The 22,492-nt window shown below is 43.2% G+C and overlaps 1 protein-coding gene across 1 annotated transcript; it reads left to right on the forward strand.

Moving 5' to 3' along the window:
* Positions 1-2,119: 2,119 nt before the first annotated feature.
* Positions 2,120-5,074, forward strand: LOC132225570 (melanoma antigen preferentially expressed in tumors-like; the record flags this gene model as incomplete). The annotated part of the gene is made up of 3 exons (XM_059680666.1): positions 2,120-2,430; positions 2,816-3,421; positions 4,519-5,074. Coding segments are annotated over 3 exons (1,473 nt in total), but the record flags the coding sequence as incomplete, so codon positions are not given.
* Between the last annotated feature and the right edge of the window lie 17,418 nt (positions 5,075-22,492).

A 22,492-nucleotide genomic window follows, 5' to 3' on the forward strand; every position in this document is an offset into this window, starting at 1 on the left:
CCTCCAAGATTCCCAAGAGCCCACGACTCTCAGCCCTCAGTGGCTTTCAAAAGTGTATGTCACATCCCAGGTTCAGCTGCCACACCCCTCCTCTGGCCTCTCCACAACCCACGTTTTCACATTTAATTTTCTCAAGCTAGGTTGCTGAGCTGATCTGGTTTTTCTGAGAGGAAATGCCCTTTACCTCCACAGAGGGAGGGTGACAGAATCTCCTGCCTATACTCCCTGTCAGCTTGGGTTTAAGGGATCCACCCAGTTTCCTTCTTCACCGCTAGCCTTTTAAGTTCTTAAGTTGATGCAGTCAGTGTCTTTGAGTTTCCCCAATGTTCACCTTGTCCTGGGTAATTCCCTAGGTCCCATTCCAAACGTGCAGCCCCTCCCTTCTCCTGATCAATCCCTAGATGTGATTTTGGCCTGACCTGCTCTGGGGAAGGCTTGCTCCTCAAAATATGGAAGACCAACTATCCCTCTGTTCCTCTTTGAATGGGCACGGGGTTTGCAATTCTAAGTAACCTCAAGTCTCAGGGACTGTTTGGTACTCAATACTGTTGCATTGAAATTCTTTTTCTCTGGAGATGATACCACTGTCTCTCTAAAGGGGTGTTAATGGGAACACTAGGGAATTTTTATGTGGCCCCAACACCCCCATTAAGTCTACTTCCAGGCTGGTTTCCTTTTCTTTTCCTTTCATGAATGGACCTAGGGTTCAGTTGGAGGTGTGGAGAGTGCAAAGCCCCATCATGGTTAAATGCCTGGAGATCCAGGACTAAGGTTTTGCTCTCAGGTGGAAGTAGCCATTTCAGCTAGGACCTCAAAAGGAAGGTGTGGTCAGACGGGGTATAATGGCTTCTGAGGAGGCCGAGGAGGGAACAGAAGCTAGAGCGTGAGAGTCAATGTCCAGGTCTGAGCACAGGGCTCCCTGCACCACGCTGCTCTGGTGAGTCAGGAGCCTAAGGTGGTCCCCAAGGACCTGCAAGCCAAGATCCCAGAGATTTGTCCTTTTTTCCTTACAAATGAGCAGACTTTGCCTTTGCCTCTGGATGCAGGTGTGCCTTAATCCAAAATGTTTTGATTTCTGTTTTGATGTTTGCCATTCATAGAGGTTCACAGGGCAAGTTTTCCCTGTGTCTGAAAGTCGAGTATTGCTAAGGAGCCTATTGTAGGCCAAAGTGGCAAAATCCTTTTTGTAGTTTTGTAGAGGCCGGGCTGTGTGTGTGAAAACCGGTATTAATGAAAGTCTTTCATAACAGCCAATTGATGTTTAGAAAGAGAGGAAGGGAGTGGGCGGAGAGAGAGAGAGAGACATTGATGTGAGAAACATCCCTCAGCTGGCTCCTGCCCACACCCTACGGGGGCTAGGAATGTAGCCCTCAAGTGACATTTGGGGGGCACGAGAGGATGCTCAACGCCGTGAGCAACACTGACCAGGCTTTGCAGTCTCTTATTGAGAGGAGCCTTAGTTGTGACATGTGAGCCCTCTGTTGTCATAGATAAAATGGTCATTCTAATATTCATAGAAGGGACACCCAGTAAAATGTACATGTTGGAATTAACGGTTATTTTTCTCACCTCCAGCTCCCCCATGCTTCAGAAAACGTTTGTGCTGCTTTTATATGCCTCATTTAAAATGTGTCAAAGGCCTCAATGGTACCCATTGTGTGGGTGTTCCTTAATCTTCCCCATCTATTTTATTTCCTGGAACTTAGCAAGAGGCAGTCCTGGGCCACGGGCTGCTCCCTACTCCAGGTGTTTTCAGTCCTTCAGTGATCCTCAGAAATGTTTTCCCTGGAAAGGGTGGGATCATCTCTCTGGTTTCCCAGTCCTCACTGCACAGCAGATTTGCAGCTAGCCAGTGGGCAGATGCGGGAGGGGTCCAGTGGTCATCTCACCCCTCCTTGGTGCCTGGTTCTTGTCCTTCCAGTGGCAGAGTAGAGGCAGGGCTGAGTGGATTTGCAACCCTAAGCAGAAAACGGAGTTGGGGTAAATTGGGGGTGCTCCAGTTGTTGCCAGAGCAGTGCCTTTGGCCCTCAGCTGGTCCCTCTGAAGGGAGAAGGACCGGGGTTGCTCATGCTCAGCCTGACAAGATGCCTTGCTCCCGGCTGTCTCCCAGGATCTCTTTCATAGCAGCTTCATGGGGATGAGCCTCCCAGCTCCACGCCGACTCCTGGAACTGGCATGTCAGAGCCTGCTGCGGGATGAAGCCTCGGCCATCGCTGCTCTGGAGTGGCTTCCTATGGAGCTCTTCCCACCTCTTTTCATCACAGCCTTCACTGGGAAGCACAGCAGAGTCCTGAAGGCCATGGTGCAGGCTTGGCCCTTCCCCTGCCTCCCTCTGGGGGCCCTGATGAACCATCGGCAGTCTTACCAGGATATCTTGCAGGCTGTGCTCGAGGGACTCGATGCCATGCTTGCCCAGGACCCTCGACCCAGGTATGGGGGATTCAGTAGCCGGGTCGCACCCTGGGGATCTGAGCAGTTACAGCTGGGATCTGGGAGTGGGCAGGGCCAAAGGGAGAGCTGAGGCAGGCCTTGGAGCCACTGCTAGGGTCATTCTAGGAACAGGCTTCGGATATATACGGCTGATGAAATTGTCGAGGGTGACCGAAGGGACACGAGCCCACTCCTTCCTGGTGGCACCTAAAGGTACCAGGAATGGGGACCATGAAGGATCCCAGTAGCACCAGGAGCAGTTGATTCCTGGGGCATGGAGTCAAAGTCCAGTGCGGTGTCTGGCCCAGCTGCCCAGATGCCTAGCTCATGGTCTTACTCATTGTTATCTTAATGCATCCCAGCATATCTCCTATTTTCTCCACAGGAGATGTAAACTGCAGGTGCTTAATTTACAGAAGAGAGTTCATTTGGAGTTCTGGATGGTGTGGGCAGGTACCAGAGCCCATGTGTGCTCACTGCTGGAGCCTGAGGCCCTGCAGCCCATGAGGAATAGGAGGAAAGTACACAGCTTAAGGGCCAGGCCAAATCCACCCTTGGCCCCCGTGGAGGTGTTAATAGACCTTTGCCTCAAGAAAGGTGTCCTTGATGAGTCCCTCAGCTACCTGATTAAGAAAGTCAGCGAGAGGAGAGGTTTGCTGCACCTTTGCTCTAAGAAGCTGAAGGTTTTTGCGATGTCGAAGCAAAACACTAAAATCCTGGATATGGTGCAGCTGGTCTCTGTCCAGGATTTGGAGGTAAACTGTACCTGGAAGCTGTCCACTCTGAGGAAGTTCGCTCCTTACCTGGGCCAGATGGGCAATCTGCGCCGGTTCCTGCTCTCCCACGTCATCACGTCTTCTCACACCACCTTGGAGCAGGAGAAGCAGTGTGTTGGCCTGGTCACCTCTCAATTCCTCAACCTGCCCCACCTCCAGGAGCTCAATTTGGACGATGTCTCCATCCTCAGAGGCCACCTGGATGAAATCCTCAGGTGAGGGGTGGCGAGCTTTCCCTGCCGACCAGAGGGAGTCCCTTTCCATTTCAGTGCACAGTGACGGGCTCTCCTGTGTGCCGTCCCTCAGCAGTGCTAGAGTGCCTGAGCCACTAGACGGGCCACACAGTCAGTGTCTTGTTCACCGCTCTGTCACCTTGCATGTTGTGACATAACCCCCCAGATAAAGGTAGGACGTATGCACTAGGACAGAGGCTACTAAAGGGACTCCTTGCTAGGAATTCGGGCCAGGGGATGGTAGCTTTGGGCATCCTTGTAAGTGGTGTTGAAGGGAAAATGATGCAATAGAACCAAGTGAGGATTGCAATGACAAGGGGAAAGCCAATCAGAGGTGAGGTTTCAGGGGTTAAGTTCCGCACTTAGAGATTTGGCCATGGCAGCCTTTCAGTCCAAACCTGCCTCAGTCACCTGTCTGCCAAGGGTTGCCATAGGCTCTTGCAAACGGAATGCGTGGTAAATGCAGGATTCAGGAGGGAGGCATTACGAAATGGGATAGGTGGTTTGTAGACAATGCAGTGATCTAAGTTCCTGGAGGGTGGCAGCCCTCGCTGGATGTTGCCTGACTGTGCCCAGGTTAGCCCTTTCTGCACATCTGCCAGAGGCCTCATTGGGCTAAGTGATGGTGGTGACAGGGGTCTAGGCTGTGGCTGGAAGGAAGCCCCAGTTGCAGGCAATTCAGGACATGTCTCCAATACTAAAATGCACTGGTTGCCTCCTGCTTCAGACCCTGGGGCAGGCTCCTTTCTGAGCTCCTCCCACCTTTATGTTCACAACACCTGTGTGTTTGGGCTGGAGGGTATGATGTGCTCCACTTGACGGATGAGTAAATGGAGTGTGTGAGGTTTCATCCAGTTGAATCCATCACGGAGCAGATAACAGATGGAGAAAGATGCCACTCAAATTTGCTCGGACTTGAATGTCACTTTTCACTGTGCAACATCCTGGGTTTGATCATCATCCGGAACACTGTAGGCTTTGGTGACATGGGCCTCTTTACCCTGAAGGCCTGCATTATCCTCACCTGCCTCTGCTCACCAGGTCCATCTCCCACATGTAACTGCTCTATGTCTCCCCAGGTGCCTGAAGAGCCCCTTGGAGACCCTGTCCATCACTAACTGCCTGCTTTTCGAAAGAGACTTTAGACATCTCTCCCAGCATCTGAATGTCAGCCAGCTGAAAAGCCTGAGTTTCAGTGGGCTCAACCTGACCATTATCAGTTCTCGGTCACTCCAATTTCTTTTAGAGAGAGCCTCCCCCACTCTCCAGGACCTGGACTTGGATGAGTGTGGGATCATGGACCACCAGTTCCTGGACATCCTGCCAGCCCTGAGCCACTGCTCCCAGCTCACAACCCTAAGTTTCTGTGAAAACCCCATCTCCATGACCGTCCTGGAGGACCTGCTTCGCCACGTTGTCGGGCTGAGCAAGCTGAGTTGCGTGATTTATGCGGCGCCCGTGGAGAGTTATGAGGAAACTAGCAGCAACATCAACCTGGGCCGACTTGCCCAGATGCATGCTGTGCTAAAGCATATGCTGCAGGAGTTGGGTCGGCCCGGCATGGTCTGGCTCTGTGCTTACCCCTGTCCTCACTGTGGCTGTAGAACCTTCCATGACCCAACTCCCATTCTGTGATCCTGTTGCTTGAGTGTCTAGCTGGGTGCACATCTCATAGGCTTTACTCTGTGCACTTGGGCACTGAAGCCCAGACATAAGTGTACCGTTCAGGAACACAGCAGCCAGTTTCAGACAGCTACTCAGGGTTGGGGGGAAATGCTCACAGGGGACTGGATGGTTTCTTTGGGGAGATTTGTCCTAAGGAGTTAGAAATATGCACCTGAATCTCTCAGGGGGAGGGATTGAGGCTTGGGTGGTAGATGCGGGAATTACATTTCTTGAATGGTTGTGAATAAATGTCAGTAATAAAGAGAACTGGATGTTAACAGACTGATGTCCTCAATGACATGTTAGCCCAACTCTCCCACCTGCAGTTACTGGCCAAGTAAGAAGGCATGAGCCTTGTGATGCGCAGACATTAGGCTGGTTGAGGTTGATTCCAGGAGATCACATCACCATTTATCCTTTTTGGTTTGGTGGGTTCTTTCTGGTGCACTGGTACCTACTCACCTCTGTGACTGTTCAGTGGGTCAGCGCACACTTGTTGCGTCCACAGGGACTGGAACAAGTGGCTTCCAGTGAGCACCACCGAGGTACAACTACTCTGGGGCCATCACGGGTAACTAGTCCAGTCCCTGGACTCAAACACTCCTCCCCACTGGGAGCCTCCATCTCTGGCCTGTGTCTGCTCCATGGTAGGGCTTCCCTGTGCACAAGTCAGGCCCCCAGTACTGAAAGGGACATCAGCCTGCCAGGGAGCCAGAGCCCTGGCCTCACAAGTCCATGCCTGTCATTCCCCTGGATCCAGCCCCTTCTTGAATTCAAGTTCCTGTAAACACATTTACATTCTTTTCAGCAAAATACTGAGCTGGAATAAACCTCTGCTTTGTTCTGTGTCCTGTCCTAAGAATAGGACATCCTTTGGTAGAGGATGGTCTAATGTTGGAATACTTTCCCCTCATGATCCTCCTTCCCATTAATCAAGGAGGTGGTAAAGCAACTCTGAGCCAGTGACAGGCCCCGCGTCTGAAGAGTGGACAACCCCAAGCCAGTTCCCGGAGAGCACTTAAGTGGACACAGGTGAAGGTCACCCCGGGGAGATGGGGGTATGGAGGGCCACCCTGAGGGTCAATACAACCAAGTGAAGGGGAGATGTCCTAGTGTGCTGTTGGATCCCACAGTCAGTGGACAGTTAGCTGGCCAGGAAGGAATAGGCTCCCTGCCCACCTGCCACTGCATTCTGGCCCTAGGCTGTCTCAGTTTGCTCACTGAGTGGCCTGCCAGAGGAGCACTTAGGGAGAAGGCCACACATCCAGGCCCAGGGGCAGGGCTCCATTTGCCTGTATGTCTCCCTAATTGTGAGGAAGTCAGTCCTGCTTTTTCTCCTTCTACTGCCTCTCATTCAGTGCCAGCCACTCATGTGCTTGCTGCTCTCTGCTGGGTGTCAGCAACTTCCTAGCTTGTCACATACAGCACCTGGTCCTTCGTTCTCTTTTTATTGCCATTCCTTTCTTTTCTTCTACCTTCCAATCTTCTAGCTTGGGTCCATCATCCTACGAGCTCATTTTTCCGTTTCTTAGTACATTTCCTATTGATATCAGAGAGGAAGGGAGAGGGAGAGATGGATAAAACATCAATAATGAGACAAAATCATTGGTTGGCTTTCTCCTGCACATCCACCTGGGGATCCAGGCATAAACTCCAGCTCCTGCTCCAACTGAGAATTGAACTATGTCCTCTTGGTTCATAGGCCTACTGAGCCACACTGGCCAGGCACACTCTGCTTCTTCGAGTGGGAAGAGAAAATGCTGAAGTCTCAGTAACAGTCGGTGAGCTCCCCACCCCCCAAAAAAAGAGGATAAGAGAACAAGGGTCAGAAAATTTATATCTCTTACAGCAAACGCTCTCTTTCTCTTCCTCTCTCTCTCCTATTCCATCTCCCTCTCCCTGTCCCTCTGTCTGACATGCACCTTGTCTTCCCATCCCCGCCTTCACAGGAAATAGTGTCCACAATATGATTCAGAACCTCTATAATTTGAGGAAAAGCATAAAAATTTGCAGGTTCTGAGGGAGGAAGGCCAAAGGCAAAACATCTTGTGGTCTGGGTGTTAATTCCTCCACACATAGAGCTCGTGCCCATTACCTTGTGTGGAGATTCACCTGTGGGGCCAACTTATGTAAAGCTCTTGTCTGCATGTCCTCCTCTGGAATTGCCCACTGTTATTAGCATTGATAGTATTTATTAACCACCAGATGCAAGATAAGGAAGAAAATAGAAGTCAGTGCACCCTGGCCAGTGTTTCTGGGCATTGTCCTGTGCACCAGAAAGTTACCCCATTTGATTTCTGGCCAGGGCACATGTCCAGGTTTCTGGTTCAGTCCCCAGGCATCCAATATTGTTTCTCTCTCACATGAATGCATGCTTCTGTGTCTGTCTCACTCCATTTACCTCTCTCTAAAGAATCAATTTTAAAAACCCACCATATTAAGACAAAACAAAAGGAAACTCATTGCTGTATGTTGCCTCTAAAACAGAGTGTCCTGCACTTGACGCTTTATTTGTTCTGTAGACCACAACTGAGAATTAAAGCAAAATATTGGAATCTGGACTTTTCCATCAAAATATTCAGAAAAGCATAGTATCAAGGCAATGAGGCTTATAAAGCTTAGACAGTGATTGCATCTGTGAAGATGGGCACAGAAGGGGCATGGGTAGGAGGTGACTGCTGGTGCACAAGCATCTTATACATGAAGGCCCTATGGGCAGGGTCTCTAGGATATCAGAAAGCAAGCAGGGAGAGGAAGGCACACATAGTAGGTTCCTTAGTACTAGAATGTACCCCAGAGTCCCCCAAACTGCACAGCAGTAAGGCAGGCTGGATACAGGGCAGCTGGAGCACACGGATTCCAAAGGGAAGACTCTGAATAAAGAAGAGCCAAAGCCTGGACTGCTTGTCTCAGTGGATGAGTTTCGACCTGTGAACCAGGAGGTCAGTTCAATTCCCAGGCTGGGACATGTCCCCATTGTGGGCTCTTTGTCCAGTAGGTGCCTTGTAGGAAGCAGCCAATCAAGGATTCTCTCTCACCATTGATGGTTCTCTTTTTTTTTCTTTTTTTTAAATTTTATTGCTTAAAGTATTACAATGGGTATTACATATGTGTGCTTTCCCCCCCACCCTGCCCTTGACAATACCCTGGCCTCCCGTATCCCCCAGTATCTTATGTCCATTGGTTATGCTTATATGCATGCATACAAGTCCTTCGGTTGATCTCTTACCCCCTTCCCTCCTGCCCCCCAACCATCCTCGGCCTTCCCGCTACAGGTTGACAATCTGTTTGGGGCAGCTCTGCCTCTCTATCTGTTATAGTTCATCAGTTTATAATGGTCTTTATTATCCATATATGAGTGAGATCATGTGGTATTTTTCCTTCATTGACTGGCTTATTTCACTTAGCATAATGCTCTCCAGTTCCATCCATGCCGTTGCAAATGCTAAGTGTTCCTTCTTTTTTACAGGAGCATAGTATTCCATCATGTAGATGTACCGCGGTTTTCTAATCCATTCATCTACTGATGGGCACTTAGGCTGTTTCCAGATCTTAGCTATGGTGAATTGTGCTGCTATGAACATAGGGCTGCATATGTCCTTTCTGCTTGGTGTTTCTGGTTTCATGGGTTATATTCCTAGAAGTGGGATCACAGGGTCAAATGGGAGTTCCATTTTTAGTTTTTTGAGGAAAGTCCATAGTGTCTTCCATAGTAGCTGCACCAGTCTGCATTCCCACCAGCAGTGCACGATTGTTCCTTTTTCTCCACATCCTCTCAAGCAGTTGTCTTTGTGGATTTGTTGATGATAGCCAGCCTGACAGGTGTGAGATGATACCTCATTGTTGTTTTGATTTGCATTTCTCATATGATTAGTGACTTTCAGCATGTTTTCAAATGTCTCTTGTTTTTCTGAATGTCTTCTTTGGAAAGGTGTCGATTTAGATGCTTTGCCCATTTTTTGATTGGATTGTTTATCTTCCTTTTGTTAAGTTGTATGAGTTCCCTATAAATTTTGGAGATTAGGCCCTTACCAGATATGATGGTGGTAAATATGTTTTCCCACACACTGGGTTTTCTTGTTGTTTTGTTGATGGTTTCTTTTGCTGTGCACAAACTTTTGATTTTGATGTAGTCCCATTTGTTCATTTTCTCTTTAGATTCAAGTGCCCTGGGTGCTGTATTGGTGAAAAATTTGCTTTGGCATATGTCTGAGATTTTATTGCCTTTGGATTCTTCTAGCATTTTTATGGTTTCCCATCGGACATTTAAGTCCTTTATCCATTTTGAGTTTATTCTCGTGTATGGTGTAAGTTGGTGGTCTAGTTTCATTTTCTTGCATATATCTGTCCAATTTTCCCAACACCATTTATTGAAGAGACTATCTTGACTGCATTGTATGTTCTTGCCTCCTTTGTCAAATATTAATTGAGCCTATTGGTTCGGGCTGATTTCTCGGCTCTCTGTTCTATTCCATTGACCTATATGCCTGTTCTCGTGCCAGTTCAAGGCAGTTTTGAGAACAGTGGCTTTGTAATACAGCTTGATATCTGGAATTGAGATCCCACCTACTTTGTTCTTTCTCAGGATTGCTGCAGGTAATCTGGTACTTTTTTTATTCCAGATGAATTTTTGGAGAGTTCGTTCTAGATCTGTGAAGTATGCCATTGGTATTTTCATGGGAAGTGCGTTGAATTTATCGATTGCTTTGGGTAGTATGGACATTTTAATGATTTTGATTCTACCAATCCATGAACACGGTATGTTCCTCCATCTGTTTATGTCTTCCTCTATCTCTTTTTTCGAAGTCCTGTAGTTTTCTTTTTTTTTTTTATGATTAATCACTATGCTTTATTTTTTTATTTTTTTTTATTGCTTAAAGTATTACAAAGGGTATTACATATGTATCCATTTTATCCCCCCGCCCTAGACAGTCCCCTAGCCTCCCCTATCACCCAGTGTCTTATGTCCATTGGTTATGCTTATATGCATGCATACAAGTCCTTTCGTTGATCTCTTACCCCCCTAACTCCTGCCCCCCAACCCTCCCCGGCCTTCCCGCTGCAGCTCGACAATCTGTTTGAGGCAGCTCTGCCTCTGTATCTATTATTGTTCAAAAGTTTATAATGGTCTCTATTGTCCACGAATGAGTGAGATCATGTGGTACTTTTCCTTTATTGACTGGCTTATTTCACTTAGCATAATGCTCTCCAGTTCCATCCATGCCATTGCAAATGTTAAGAGTTCCTTCCTTTTTACAGCAGCATAGTATTCCATCGTGTAGATGTACCACAGTTTTCTAATCCATTCATCTACTGATGGGCACTTAGGCTGTTTCCAGATCTTAGCTATGGTGAATTGTGCTGCTATGAACATAGGGGTGCATATATCCTTTCTGATTGGTGTTTCTGGTTTCTTGGGATATATTCCTAGAAGTGGGATCACAGGGTCAAATGGGAGTTCCATTTTCAGTTTTTTAAGGAAACTCCATACTGTCTTCCATAGTGGCTGCACCAGTCTGCATTCCCACCAGCAGTGCACAAGTGTTCCTTTTTCTCCACATCCTCTCCAGCACTTGTCGTTTGTTGATTTGTTGATGATAGCCAGTCTGACAGGTGTGAGATGGTACCTCATTGCTGTTTTGATTTGCATCTCTCGGATGATTAGTGACTTTGAGCATGTTTTCATATGACTCTTGGCTTTCTGAATGTCCTCTTTTGAAAGGTGTCTATTTAGGTCCTTTGCCCATTTTTTGATTGGATTGTTTATCTTTCTTTTGTTAAGTTGTATGAGTTCCCTATAAATTTTGGAGATTAGGCCCTTATCAGATATGTCATTGGCAAATATGTTTTCCCACACAGTGGGTTTTCTCGTTGTTTTGTTGATGGTTTCTTTTGCTGTGCAGAAGCTTTTTATTTTGATGTAGTCCCATTTGTTCATTTTTTCTTTAGTTTCAAGTGCCCTAGGAGCTGTATCAGTGAAGAAATTGCTTCGGCATATGTCTGAGATTTTGTTGCCTTTGGATTCTTCTAGAATTTTTATGGTATCCTGTCGTACATTTAAGTCCTTTATCCATTTTGAGTTTATTTTTGTGTATGGTGTAAGTTGGTGGTCTAGTTTCATTTTCTTGCATATATCTGTCCAATTTTCCCAACACCATTTATTGAAGAGACTATCTTGGCTCCATTGTATGTTCTTGCCTCCTTTGTCAAATATTAATTGAGCATATTGGTTCGGGCCGATTTCTGGGGTCTCTATTCTATTCCATTGATCTATATGCCTATTCTTGTGCCAGTACCAGGCAGTTTTGAGAACAGTGGCTTTGTAATACAACTTGATATCTGGTATTGAGATCCCACCTACTTTGTTCTTTTTCAGGATTGCTGCAGCTATTCGGGGTCTTTTTTTATTCCAGATGAATTTTTGGAAAGTTCGTTCTAGATCTCTGAAGTATGCTGTTGGTACTTTAATGGGAAGTGCGTTGAATTTATAGATTGCTTTGGGTAGTATGGACATTTTAATGATGTTGATTCTACCAATCCATGAACAAGGTATGTTCTTCCATCTGTTTATGTCTTCCTCTATGTCTTTTTTCAACGTCCTGTAGTTTTCTGAGTAGAGGTCTTTTACCTCTTTAGTTAAGTTTATTCCTAGGTAGCTTAGTTTTTTCGGTGCAATGGTAAACGGGATTGTTTTTATAATCTCTCTTTCTGAAAGTTCACTATTGGTGTATAGAAATGCCTCAGATTTCTTGGGGTTAATTTTGTATCCTGCTACATTGCCAAATTCATGTATTAAGTCTAGTAGCTTTTTGATGGAATCTCTAGGGTTTTGTATGTATAATATCATGTCGTCTGCAAATAAGGACAGTTTTACTTCCTCTTTTCCAATTTGGATGCCTTTTATTTCTTCTTCTTGCCGAATTGCAATGGCTAACACTTCCAGTACTATGTTGAACAGGAGTGGTGAGAGGGGGCATCCCTGTCTTGTTCCTGTTCTTAGGGGAAATGGTGTTAGTTTTTGTCCGTTGAGTATGATGTTGGCTGTGGGCCTGTCATATATGGCTTTTATTATGTTGAGGTATGATCCTTCTACTCCCACCTTGCTGAGAGTTTTTATCAAAAATGGGTGTTGAATTTTGTCAAATGCTTTTTCTGCATCAATTGATATGACCATGTGGTTTTTTTCTTTCAATTTGTTTATGTGATGTATCACGTTTATTGATTTGCGGATATTGTACCATCCTTGCATCCCTGGGATAAATCCTACTTGGTCATGGTGTATGATCTTTCTGATGTACTGCTGGATCCGATTTGCTAAGATTTTGTTGAGGATTTTGGCATCTATGTTCATGAGGGATATTGGCCTGTAATTCTCTTTCATTGTGTTGTCTTTACCTGGTTTTGGTATTAGGGTGATGCTGGTTTCATAGAATGAGCTTGGAAGTGTTCCTTCCTCTTGAATTTTTTGTAGTAGTCTGAGGAGGATAGGTTTTAGTTCTTCCTTGAATGTTTGGTAAAACTCCCCTGTGAAGCCGTCTGGTCCTGGGCTTTTGTTTGATGGAAGCTTTTTGATGACTGCTTCAATTTCTTCCATAGTTATTGGCCTGTTGAGATTTTTAGATTCTTCCTGATTGAGTTTTGGAATGCTGTATTTTTCTAGGAAATTGTCCATTTCCTCCAGGTTGTCTAGTTTGTTGGAGTAAAGCTGTCCATAGTATTTTTTAACAATCATTTGTATTTCTGTGGGGTCTGTTGTTATTTCGCCTCTATCGTTTCTGATTTTATTTATTTGGGTCCTCTCTCTCTGCTTCTTGGTGAGTCTGGCTAGAGGTTTATCAATCTTGTGTATCCTTTCAAAGAACCAGCTCTTGGTTTCATTGATTTTCTGTATTGTTTTTTTGGTCTCTATGTCATTTATTTCTGCTCTAATCTTTATTATCTCCTTCCTTCTGCTCACTCTGGGGTTTTCTTGTTGCTCTCTTTCTAATTCTTTGAGTTGTAGAGTTAGATGATTTACTACCATTTTTTCTTGTTTTTTGAGATAGGCCTGTAGAGCTATAAACTTCCCTCTCAGGACTGCTTTCAATGTGCCCCATAGGTTTTGTATTGTTGTGTTTTCATTGTCATTAGTTTCCAGGATGTTTTTAATTTCTTCTTTGATCTCATTGGTAACCCAATCAATATTTAATAGCATGCTATTCAGCTTCCAGGTGTTTGAGTATTTTGGGTTGTTTTTATTGTAGTTTATTTCTAATATTATGCCATCGTGGTCTGCGAAGACGCTTTTTATGATTTCAATCTTCTTGAATTTGGGGATACTTTGCTTGTGACCCAATATGTGGTCTATTTTTGAATATGTCCCATGAGCACCTGAGAAGAACGTATATTCTCTGGCTTTGGGGTGAAGTGTTCTGAAGATGTCTATTAAGTCCATCTGATCTAGTGAGTCATTTAGGATTGCTGTATCTTTGCTGGTTGTTTGTCTATAGGACTTATCCAGTGCTGTCAATGGTGTATTAAAGTCCCCTACTATGATTGTATTGTTGTCGATCTCTCCTTTGATGTTTTCCAGGAGTTTTTTTATGAATTTGGGTGCTCCTACATTGGGTGCGTATATGTTTACCAGGGTTATATCTTCTTGTTGTATTGATCCCTTTAGTATTATGAAGTGGCCTTCCTTATCTCTTGTTAAGGCCTTCACTTTGAGGTCTATTTTGTCCGATATAAGTATTGCTAGCCCAGCTTTCTTTTCCTTTCCATTTGCCTGAAAGATATTTTTCCATCCTTTCACTTTCAGTCTGTGTGAGTCCCTTCTAATGAGGTGGGTTTCTTGTAGACAGCAGATGTATGGGTCATGTTTTTTTATCCATTCAGCCACTCGATGTCTTTTGGTTGGAGCATTTAGTCCGTTTACGTTTAAAGTTATTATTGAAAGGTACTTGTTTGTAGCCATTTCTTTTTTTGTGTGGCTGTTTTCCTTCTGAGATTTTTATTTCTTATTTTTATACCAGTCCCTTTAGCATTCCTTGCATTGCTGGCTTGGTGGTGACAAACTCCCTTAGTCTTTTTTTGTCTGTGAAGCTTCTTATTTCCCCTTCAAGTTTGAATGATAGCCTTGCTGGATAGAGTATTCTTGGATTCAGTCCTTTGCTTTGCATCACTTTGTAAATTTCAGTCCATTCTTTTCTGGCCTGATGTGTTTCTGTTGAGAAGTCATTTGACAATCTAATGGGAGATCCCTTGTATGTAACTTTCTGTCTCTCTCTTGCAGCCTGTAAGATTCTCTCTTTGTCCTGAACATTTGCCATGGTGATTATGATGTGTCTTGGTGTGGGTCTTTTCGGGTTCACCTTGTTTGGGACTCACTGGGCTTGTGTGACTTTTTTCTTCCCCACCTCAGGAAAGTTTTCTGATATTATTTCTTCGAGTAGGTTTTCTAATCCTTGTTCATCCTTCTGTTGTTCTGGTACTCCTATTATTCGTATGTTGTTTCGTTTCATGTTGTCCCAAAGCTCCCTTAGGCTCTCCTCCTGTCTTTTAATTTTTTTCTCCAATTGCAGTACATTTTGGGTGTGTTTTGCTTCCTTGTCTTCTAATTCACTTATTCGGTCCTCCGCTTCTCCTAGTCTACTGTTGATACTTTCAATGGAGTTTTTCATTGCAGCTATATCACTCTTCATTTCTTCTTGGGTCTTACTTAGGTTGTTGATTTTTTCATCTGTTTCTTCTAGCTTCTTCCATATGTTATCAATTTTTTCATCTGTTTCTTCTAGCTTCTTCCATATGTTATCGATTTTTTCATCTGTTTCTTCTTGCTTCTTGTAGAGGTTGTCGATTTTTTCCTCCATCCGGTTTATGCACTCTAGGATCCTTATTCTGAATTCTTTATCTGTCATGTTGCATGCCTCTGTATTACTTAGCTGCTTTTCTGGAGAGTCCTCCTTCTCTTTCCTCTGGGGGTTTCTTTGTCTACCCATGTTTGATCTCACTGACATATCTAGACGTTGAGTTGTTCAGTGCTTGCTCCCTTGGTGGCAGTGACTCCTTGGTCTGTGGTTGCTCTTCGGGCGGTTGCGGTAGCAGCTGCTCTTCAGTTGTCAGCAGCTCCTCTGGTGGGTGCTGTTCACAGCGGTGGTGGCTCTTCCGGCTGGTGGGGCGAGGTTTCACGTACAGCTGCTATTCCTCAGCAGAGGATGAGGTGCTCAGGGGGTTGCTGTTGCTTGGATCTGCTGCGTTGATTTAAAGGCACAAAATACAACACAACAAGGCACCACGTACCAGGCACTATACACAAATATATTCACGATATTAATAACCCCAATTAAAGGTGACCACCTGAATTAAGAGAATTAGGGGATAAGGAAGAAGGAAGAGAAAAAGAGAAAAGAGAAAAAGGAAAAGAAAAGTAGGGACCAAAAAAAGGGAGTGCAAAAATGAAATTGGGAAAAAGGAAGGGGGAAAATAAAAGCGAGAAAGAAAAGAAAGAAATAAAAAGAGCAAAAAGAGAGAATGAAGTGGAAGAGGGAAGAGACTTTTTATATGAGGAGAATACTCCTATAGAACAGCCATTAATCCCAACAAATTCCAGCAACAGCTCCCTGGATATGAATGCAAACTAGAAACAACCAATAATATAATGATGAAAATAGAATGGTGAACACTAATCCCAAAATAAAATAAAGAAAGTATAAAATGGCACTTTAAAAAATGGTAAAATGGTAGCAGTAATAATACTGGTTAAAAATAAGAAGGTACTAATCAAAAGGGTAAAATCAGGTGATGGAAAAAGAAGAAAAGAAAGAAAAAAAAAAGAAAAAAAAAGAACAGAAAAAAAAGAATGAAAAAAAATTGGTTTCTTAGTTAAAAAGTGAAAAAAGAAAAAAAATTGCAGTAGTGGAGGTCCTTCGTTTCTTCTATTCTTCAGTGTGGCTCGCCTTAGACCTTCCAGGTATTCAGGAGAGTGTTGAGTTTCCCTGCGATATACTGTTCCTCTGTGTTGTAAACCACAGTCCTTATTTTAAAGCATGCCGCATTTATTTCCCAGGCTGCCTTATTTTGTGTTTAGCAAAGAGTCAGTTTGTGGGTCAGCCTCTGGGTGGCAGTGTTCTGGGGTTGGCCTCTGAGGCTATAGGGCCTCTCTGTCCAGTGGAAGTTCACTGCCCAGAGCTGACTGCGTAATAGTTAGTTACCAGAGCTGTGTTGTTGCTGGGATTGAAAATCCCCCTATAGGCCAGACCCTGTTAACTCCCAGGGACTGATCAGGTTATTCTAATCCTTGATCTCCTACCTGGTGGAATCTGGGTGTGGCTGTGCTCCTTGCCTGGGGGCTGGGGGGAGGAGACTCACTCTCAGGAGCGGGTGGCTTCCCCAGTCCTGGGCTCAGGGGTGTCTCAGCACTCAATTCACTACCACCTCTCCCGGCTCCCCCTCTTTCCCCAGTCTCTCCCCAGATTCCACTCCTCAGCACACTCTCCCTCTCTTCAGCACAGGTGAGTGTCTGTATCCGAAATGTCCCATGAACAGGATTCAGTGAAAACAAACAAACAAATGCCGGCCGCGGAAACGGGGAAGGCTTGGTTTCTGTAAGCTTCTTCTCTTACCAGGACTGCATGGTCAGGTCAGCTCTTCAGGCTGCCCCCTTTAGGCTCAGTCCTCCGTGATCACAGAACCCAGCTCTCAATTTCCCTGGCAGCGCCAGGAATCCCGCGGTTCTCCTTTCTCCCGTCAGGGGCTGTGCCTGTCCCAGGGGACGCGGCTGTCTGCCACGCAGTCTCCCTCTGGCTCTCTGGGCTCAGAGGTCTGGCAAACTTTCCTGCCCAAATCCGTGGGTTTTTTTACCTTTCCAGGGGAGTTCTGCTCTTCCCAGCTGCAAAGCCTCTCACCAGCTGAGCAATTTCGCCAATTCGGTGTGAGTGTTACTAGCTTCAGCTGCTCGGTCCATTTGCTCCCAAAGTCCTGTAGTTTTCTGAGTAGAGTTCTTTTACTTCTTTAGTTAAGTTTATTCCTCGGTAGCTTAATTTTTTTGGTCCGATGGGAAATGGGATTATTTTTATAATCTCTCTTTCTCAAAGTTCACTATTGGTGTATAGAAATGCCTCAGAATTCTTGGGGTTAATTTTGTATCCTGCTACATTGCCAAATTCATGTATTAAGTATAGGAATTTTTTGATGGAATCTCTAGGGTTTTGTATGTATAACATCATGTCGTCTGCAAATAAGGACAGTTTTACTTCCACTTTTCTAATTTGGATGCCTTTTATTTCTTGTTCTTGTGTAATTGCAATGGCTAATAATTCCAGTACTACGTTGAACAGGAGTGCTGAGAGTGGGCATCCCTGTTTTGTTCCTGTTCTTAGGGGAAATGGTGTTAGTTTTTGTGCATTGAGTATGATGTTGGCTGTGGGCCTGTCATAAATGGCTTTTATTATGTTGAGGTATGATCTTTCTACTCCCACCTTGTGGAGAGTTTTTATCAAAAATGGGTGTTGGGTTTTGTCAAATGCTTTTTCTGCATCAATTGATATGATCATGTGTTTTTTTTTCTTTTAATTTTTTTATGTGATATATCACGTTTATTGACTTGAGGATATTGTACCATCCTTGCATCCCTGGGATAAATCCTACTTGGTCATGGTGTATGATCTTTCTGATATACTGCTGGATCCGATTTGCTAAGATTTTGTGGAGGATTTTGGCATCTATGCTCATGGGGGATATTGCCTGTAATTCTCTTTCATTGTTTTGGTATTAGGGTGATGCTGGCTTCATAGAATGATCTTGGAAGTGTTCCTTCCTCTTGGATTTTTTTGTACTAGTCTGAGGAGGATAGGTTTTAGTTTTTCCTTGAATGTTTGGTAAAACTCCCCTGTGAAGCCGTCTTGTCCTGGGCTGTCGTTGGATGGAAGCTTTTTGATGACTGCTTCAATTTCTTCCATAGTTTTTGGCCTGTTGAGATTTTTAGATTCTTCTGATTGAGATTTTGATTGATGTATTTTTCTAGGAATTTGTCCATTACCTCCAGGTAGTCTAGTTTGTTGGAGTAGAGCTGTCCATAGTATTTTTTAACAAACATTTTGTATTTCTGTGTGGTCTGTTGTTGTTTCGCCTCTATCGTTTCTGATTTTGTTTATTTGGGTACTCTCTCTTTGCATCCTGGTGAGCCTAGCTAGAGGTTTGTTAATCTTGTTTATCCTTTCAAAGAACCAGCTCTTGGTTTCCTTGATTTTCTGTAATTTTTTTGTGTGTTTATGTCAATTATTTGGGCTGTAATCTTTATTATCTCCTTCCTTCTGCTCACTCTGGGGTTTTCTTGTTGCTCTCTTTCTGATTCTTTGAGTTGTAGAGTTAGATGATTCACTGCCATTTTTTTCTTGTTTCTTGAGAAAGGCCTGTAAAGCTATAAACTTCAATCTCAGGACTGCATTCATTGTGTCCCATAGGTTTTGGATTGTTGTGTTTTCATTGTCATTTGTTTCCAGGATGTTTTTCATTTCTTCTTCGATCTCATTGGTAAACCAATCAATATTTAGTAACATGCTATTCAGCTTCCAGTGTTTTAGTATTTTGGGTTGTTTATATTGTAGTTTATTTCTAATATTATTCCATGGTGGTCTGAGAAGATGCTTAGTATGATTTCAATCTTCTTGAAATTGGGGAGACTTTGTTTGTGACCCAATATGTGGTCTAATTTTGAATCTGTCCCATGAGCACTTGAGTAGAATATATGTTCCGTGGCTGTGGTGTGAAGTGTTCTGAAGATGTCAATTAAGTCCATCTGATCTGGTGATTCATTTAGGATCGCTGCATAATGATTATGAATAAGACAAACTCCCCATTTTCTACCAGAGGCCTAGTGCTCAAATTTGTGCATGGGTGCAGTCTGGCCAGCCCAGCCCCAAACCAGTCCTTCGGTCATCCCTCAATTTGGTCATGATGAACATAGATTCTAAAATCCTCAACATATGGTAAAATCCTTTACCATAATGCTGTCCATGTCCTTCCATGCTTTTTGGAAAGGGAAGAGTTCTTTCCTTTTTACAGCAGTGTAGTATTCTGTTGTGTAGATGTACCCCACCATTTTTATCCATTTATCTGCTGGTGGGCACTTAGTCTGTTTCCAAATCTTAGCTATTGTAAATTGTGCTGCAATGAACATATGGGTGCAAATATGCTTTCTGATTGGTGTTTCTAATTTCTGCGGAAAGACCCCTAGTAGTGGGAGTACTGGATCAAATGGCAGTTCCTTTTTAATTTTTTGAGGAAACTCCATACTGTTCTCCACAGTGGTTTTACCAGACTGCATTCCCACGAGCAGTGCAGGAGGGTTCCTTTTACTCCACATCCTCCTCAGCCCTTGTGGTCTGTTGATTTGTTGATGATAGCCATTCTTACAAGTGTGAAATGGTATCTCATTGTCATTTTGATTTGCATCTCTAGGAAGATTAAGGATTTTTAGCATGTTTTCATATGTCTCTTGGCTTTCTGTATGTGCAATTTTCAAAAGTATCTATTTAAGTCAAATTTTGATTGCATTGTTTATCTTCCTTTTTTTTTTTAAGATGGCTGAGTTCCCTATGAATTTTGGAGATCAGGCCCTTACTGGATATAGCATAGGAAAATATGTTCTCCCAAGCCATGGGCTTTCTTGTTTTGTTTTTTGTTTGTTTGTTTGTTTTTTGTTTGTTTGTTTGTTTGTTGTGTTTTTTTTTTTTTTTTTTGTGTGTGTGTGTGTGTGTGTGTGTGTGTGTTGCTGATGGTTTCTTTTTCTCTGCAGAAGATTTTTATTTTGATGTCGTCCCATTTGTTTCTTTTCTCCTTATTTTCCATTACCCTAGGAGTTATATTGGTAAAGGGCTTCTTTGAAATATGTCTCATAATTTTCTGCCTATGGATTCTTCCAAGATTTTTATGGTTTACATCTTACAATTGAGTCCTTTATCTATTTTGTGTTTATTTTCCTCAATGGTGTGAGGCGGTGGTCTAGTTTCATTATTTTGCATGTATCTATCCAATTTCTCCAACCTCCTGTATTGAAAAGACTGTCTTGACTCCATTGTATGCTCTTGCCTCCTTTGTGAAACATTAATTGGGCATAAAGGCTCAGGTCTATTTCTATGTTCTCAGGTGTGTTCCATTGGTCTACTAGTACACGTCTGTTCTTGTGCCAGTACCAGCAAGCTTGAGAACAGTGGCTTTGAAATACAACTTGACATCCGCAATTGTGAACGACCAACATTGTTCTTTTTTCTCAAGATTACTCTGACTCTTGCCCGTCTTTTTATTTTTTATTGTATACGAATTTCTGGAGACTTTGTTCTAGGTCTGAGAAATATGTCATTGGTATTTTAATGGGGGTTACAGTAAATTTGTGGAATGCTTTGTGTAGTGTGGCCATTTTAATGAGATTTATTCTACTAATACATGAACATGGTATATTCTTCATTTGTTTATGTCTTCCTCTACCTGTTTTTCAATGTCCTGTAGTTTTCAGAGTAAAGATCTTTTACTTATTTAGTGAAGTTTATTCCTAGGTATCTTCCTTTTTTTGTTACAATTGTAAATCGGATTGTTGTTTTTGTTGTTTTGTTCCTTTTTCTGTGAATTCTTTATTGGTGTATCAAAAAGCCATAGATTTCTGGGTGTTAACTTTGTATTCTGGTACATTACCAAATTCATTTATTAAATGAAGAACTTGTTTTATGGTACACTGAAGGAGTTCAATACATATTAATCCTTTTACTTTATATTTATCTTTTATTATTTGTCGACAGCCAAGATTTGGATTTGTCTCATGATTTTTCTGCCTTTTTTTTTTTTTGATAGAGCAAATTACTTGATCTTTCTTTTTTTTCCCCAATGATTCTTTTTTCAATTTTTTTATTATTTATTGAAGTATTACAAAGGGTATTACACATGTGTCCTTCCCCCCCCCCCCCGCCCCAGCCCTTGACAATTCCCTGACCTCCCCTACCCCCCAGTGTCTTATGTCTATTGCTTATGCTTATATGCATGCATACAAGTCCTTTGTTTGATCTCTTACCTCCCTCCCTCCTGCCCTCCAACCCACCCCGACCTTCATGCTGCAGTTTGACAATCTGTTTGAGTTAGATCTGCCTCTGTATCTATTATTGTTTGAAAGTTTATAATTATCTCTCTTATCCATGAATGAGTGAGATCATGTGGTATTTTTCCTTCATTGACTGGCTTATTTCACTTAGCATAATGCTCTCCAGTTGCATGTCATGATTTTTCTTGAGTTCAGAAGTCCATTTTTTTGATTTATGAAGAATAGTTGATGTTGTGTCTCAAGTGGTAAGCAGTAGAAAATGTAGTTTGTGTACACATTATTCCTAAGTGTCTTCTTTCAAGTAATATTTAGTAGCCTACACACTATGCTGCATAATGATTATGAATAAGACAAACTCCCCATTTATTGGGTAGTTATATTTTACCAGAGGCCTAGTGCTCAAATTTGTGCATGGGTGCAGTCTGGCCAGCCCGGCTCCAAACCAGTCCTTCGGACATCCCTCAATTTGGTCATGCCACACGCAGCCTGATTGATATGGTAGCACTTCCAGCACTCACTCAAACAGGAGTGGTGACAGTGGGCATCCCTGTCTTGTTCCTGTTCTTGGGTGACTTGTTTTTTGTTTTGGCCTATTGAGTATGGTGTTGTCTGTATGTTTTTCATATAAGGCTTTTATTATGTTGAGGTATGATCCCTCTATTCCCAGTTTGCTGAGAGTTTTTACCAAAAAGCGTGTTGGGTTTTGTCAAATTCTTTTTCTTCATCAATTTGTATGATTATGTGATTTTTATCTCTCAATTTGATGTATCATGTGTATTGACTTGGGGATGTTGCACCATCATTTCATGCCCAGAATAAATCCATGTGCTCATGGTGTATGATCTTTCTGATGTAATGCTTGTTCTGATTTGCTAGGATTTTGTTGAGGATTTTTGAATCTATGTTCATCAGAGATACATTGGCTTGTAATTCTCTTTCTTTGCAGTATCTACATCTGCTTTGGGATTAGGGTAATGCTGGCTGCTAGAAATAGCTTGGAATTGTTCCTTCCTCTTGAATTTTTTGGAATAGTGTAAGGAGGAAAGGTTTTAGTTTGAACGTTTTGTAAAACCTCCTGTGAAGCTGTCTGGCCCAAGGATTTGGTTGCTGGAAGTTTTTCAATTACTGCTTCAATTACCTTCTGTTTATCCGTCTATTCAGACATTTTTATTCTTCTTGATTGAGTTTCAGAAGTTTGTGCTTTTCTAGGAATACATCCACTTGTTCTAGGTTGACCAGTTTGTTGGAATAGTATTTTTACAACCCTTTTCATTTCTTTAGGGTCAGTTGTTATTAAGCCCCTTTCATTTCTGATTGTTTAT

This window comes from Myotis daubentonii, chromosome Y (genome assembly GCF_963259705.1).
Source record: "Myotis daubentonii chromosome Y, mMyoDau2.1, whole genome shotgun sequence".
Classification (NCBI taxonomy): Eukaryota; Metazoa; Chordata; class Mammalia; order Chiroptera; family Vespertilionidae; genus Myotis; species Myotis daubentonii.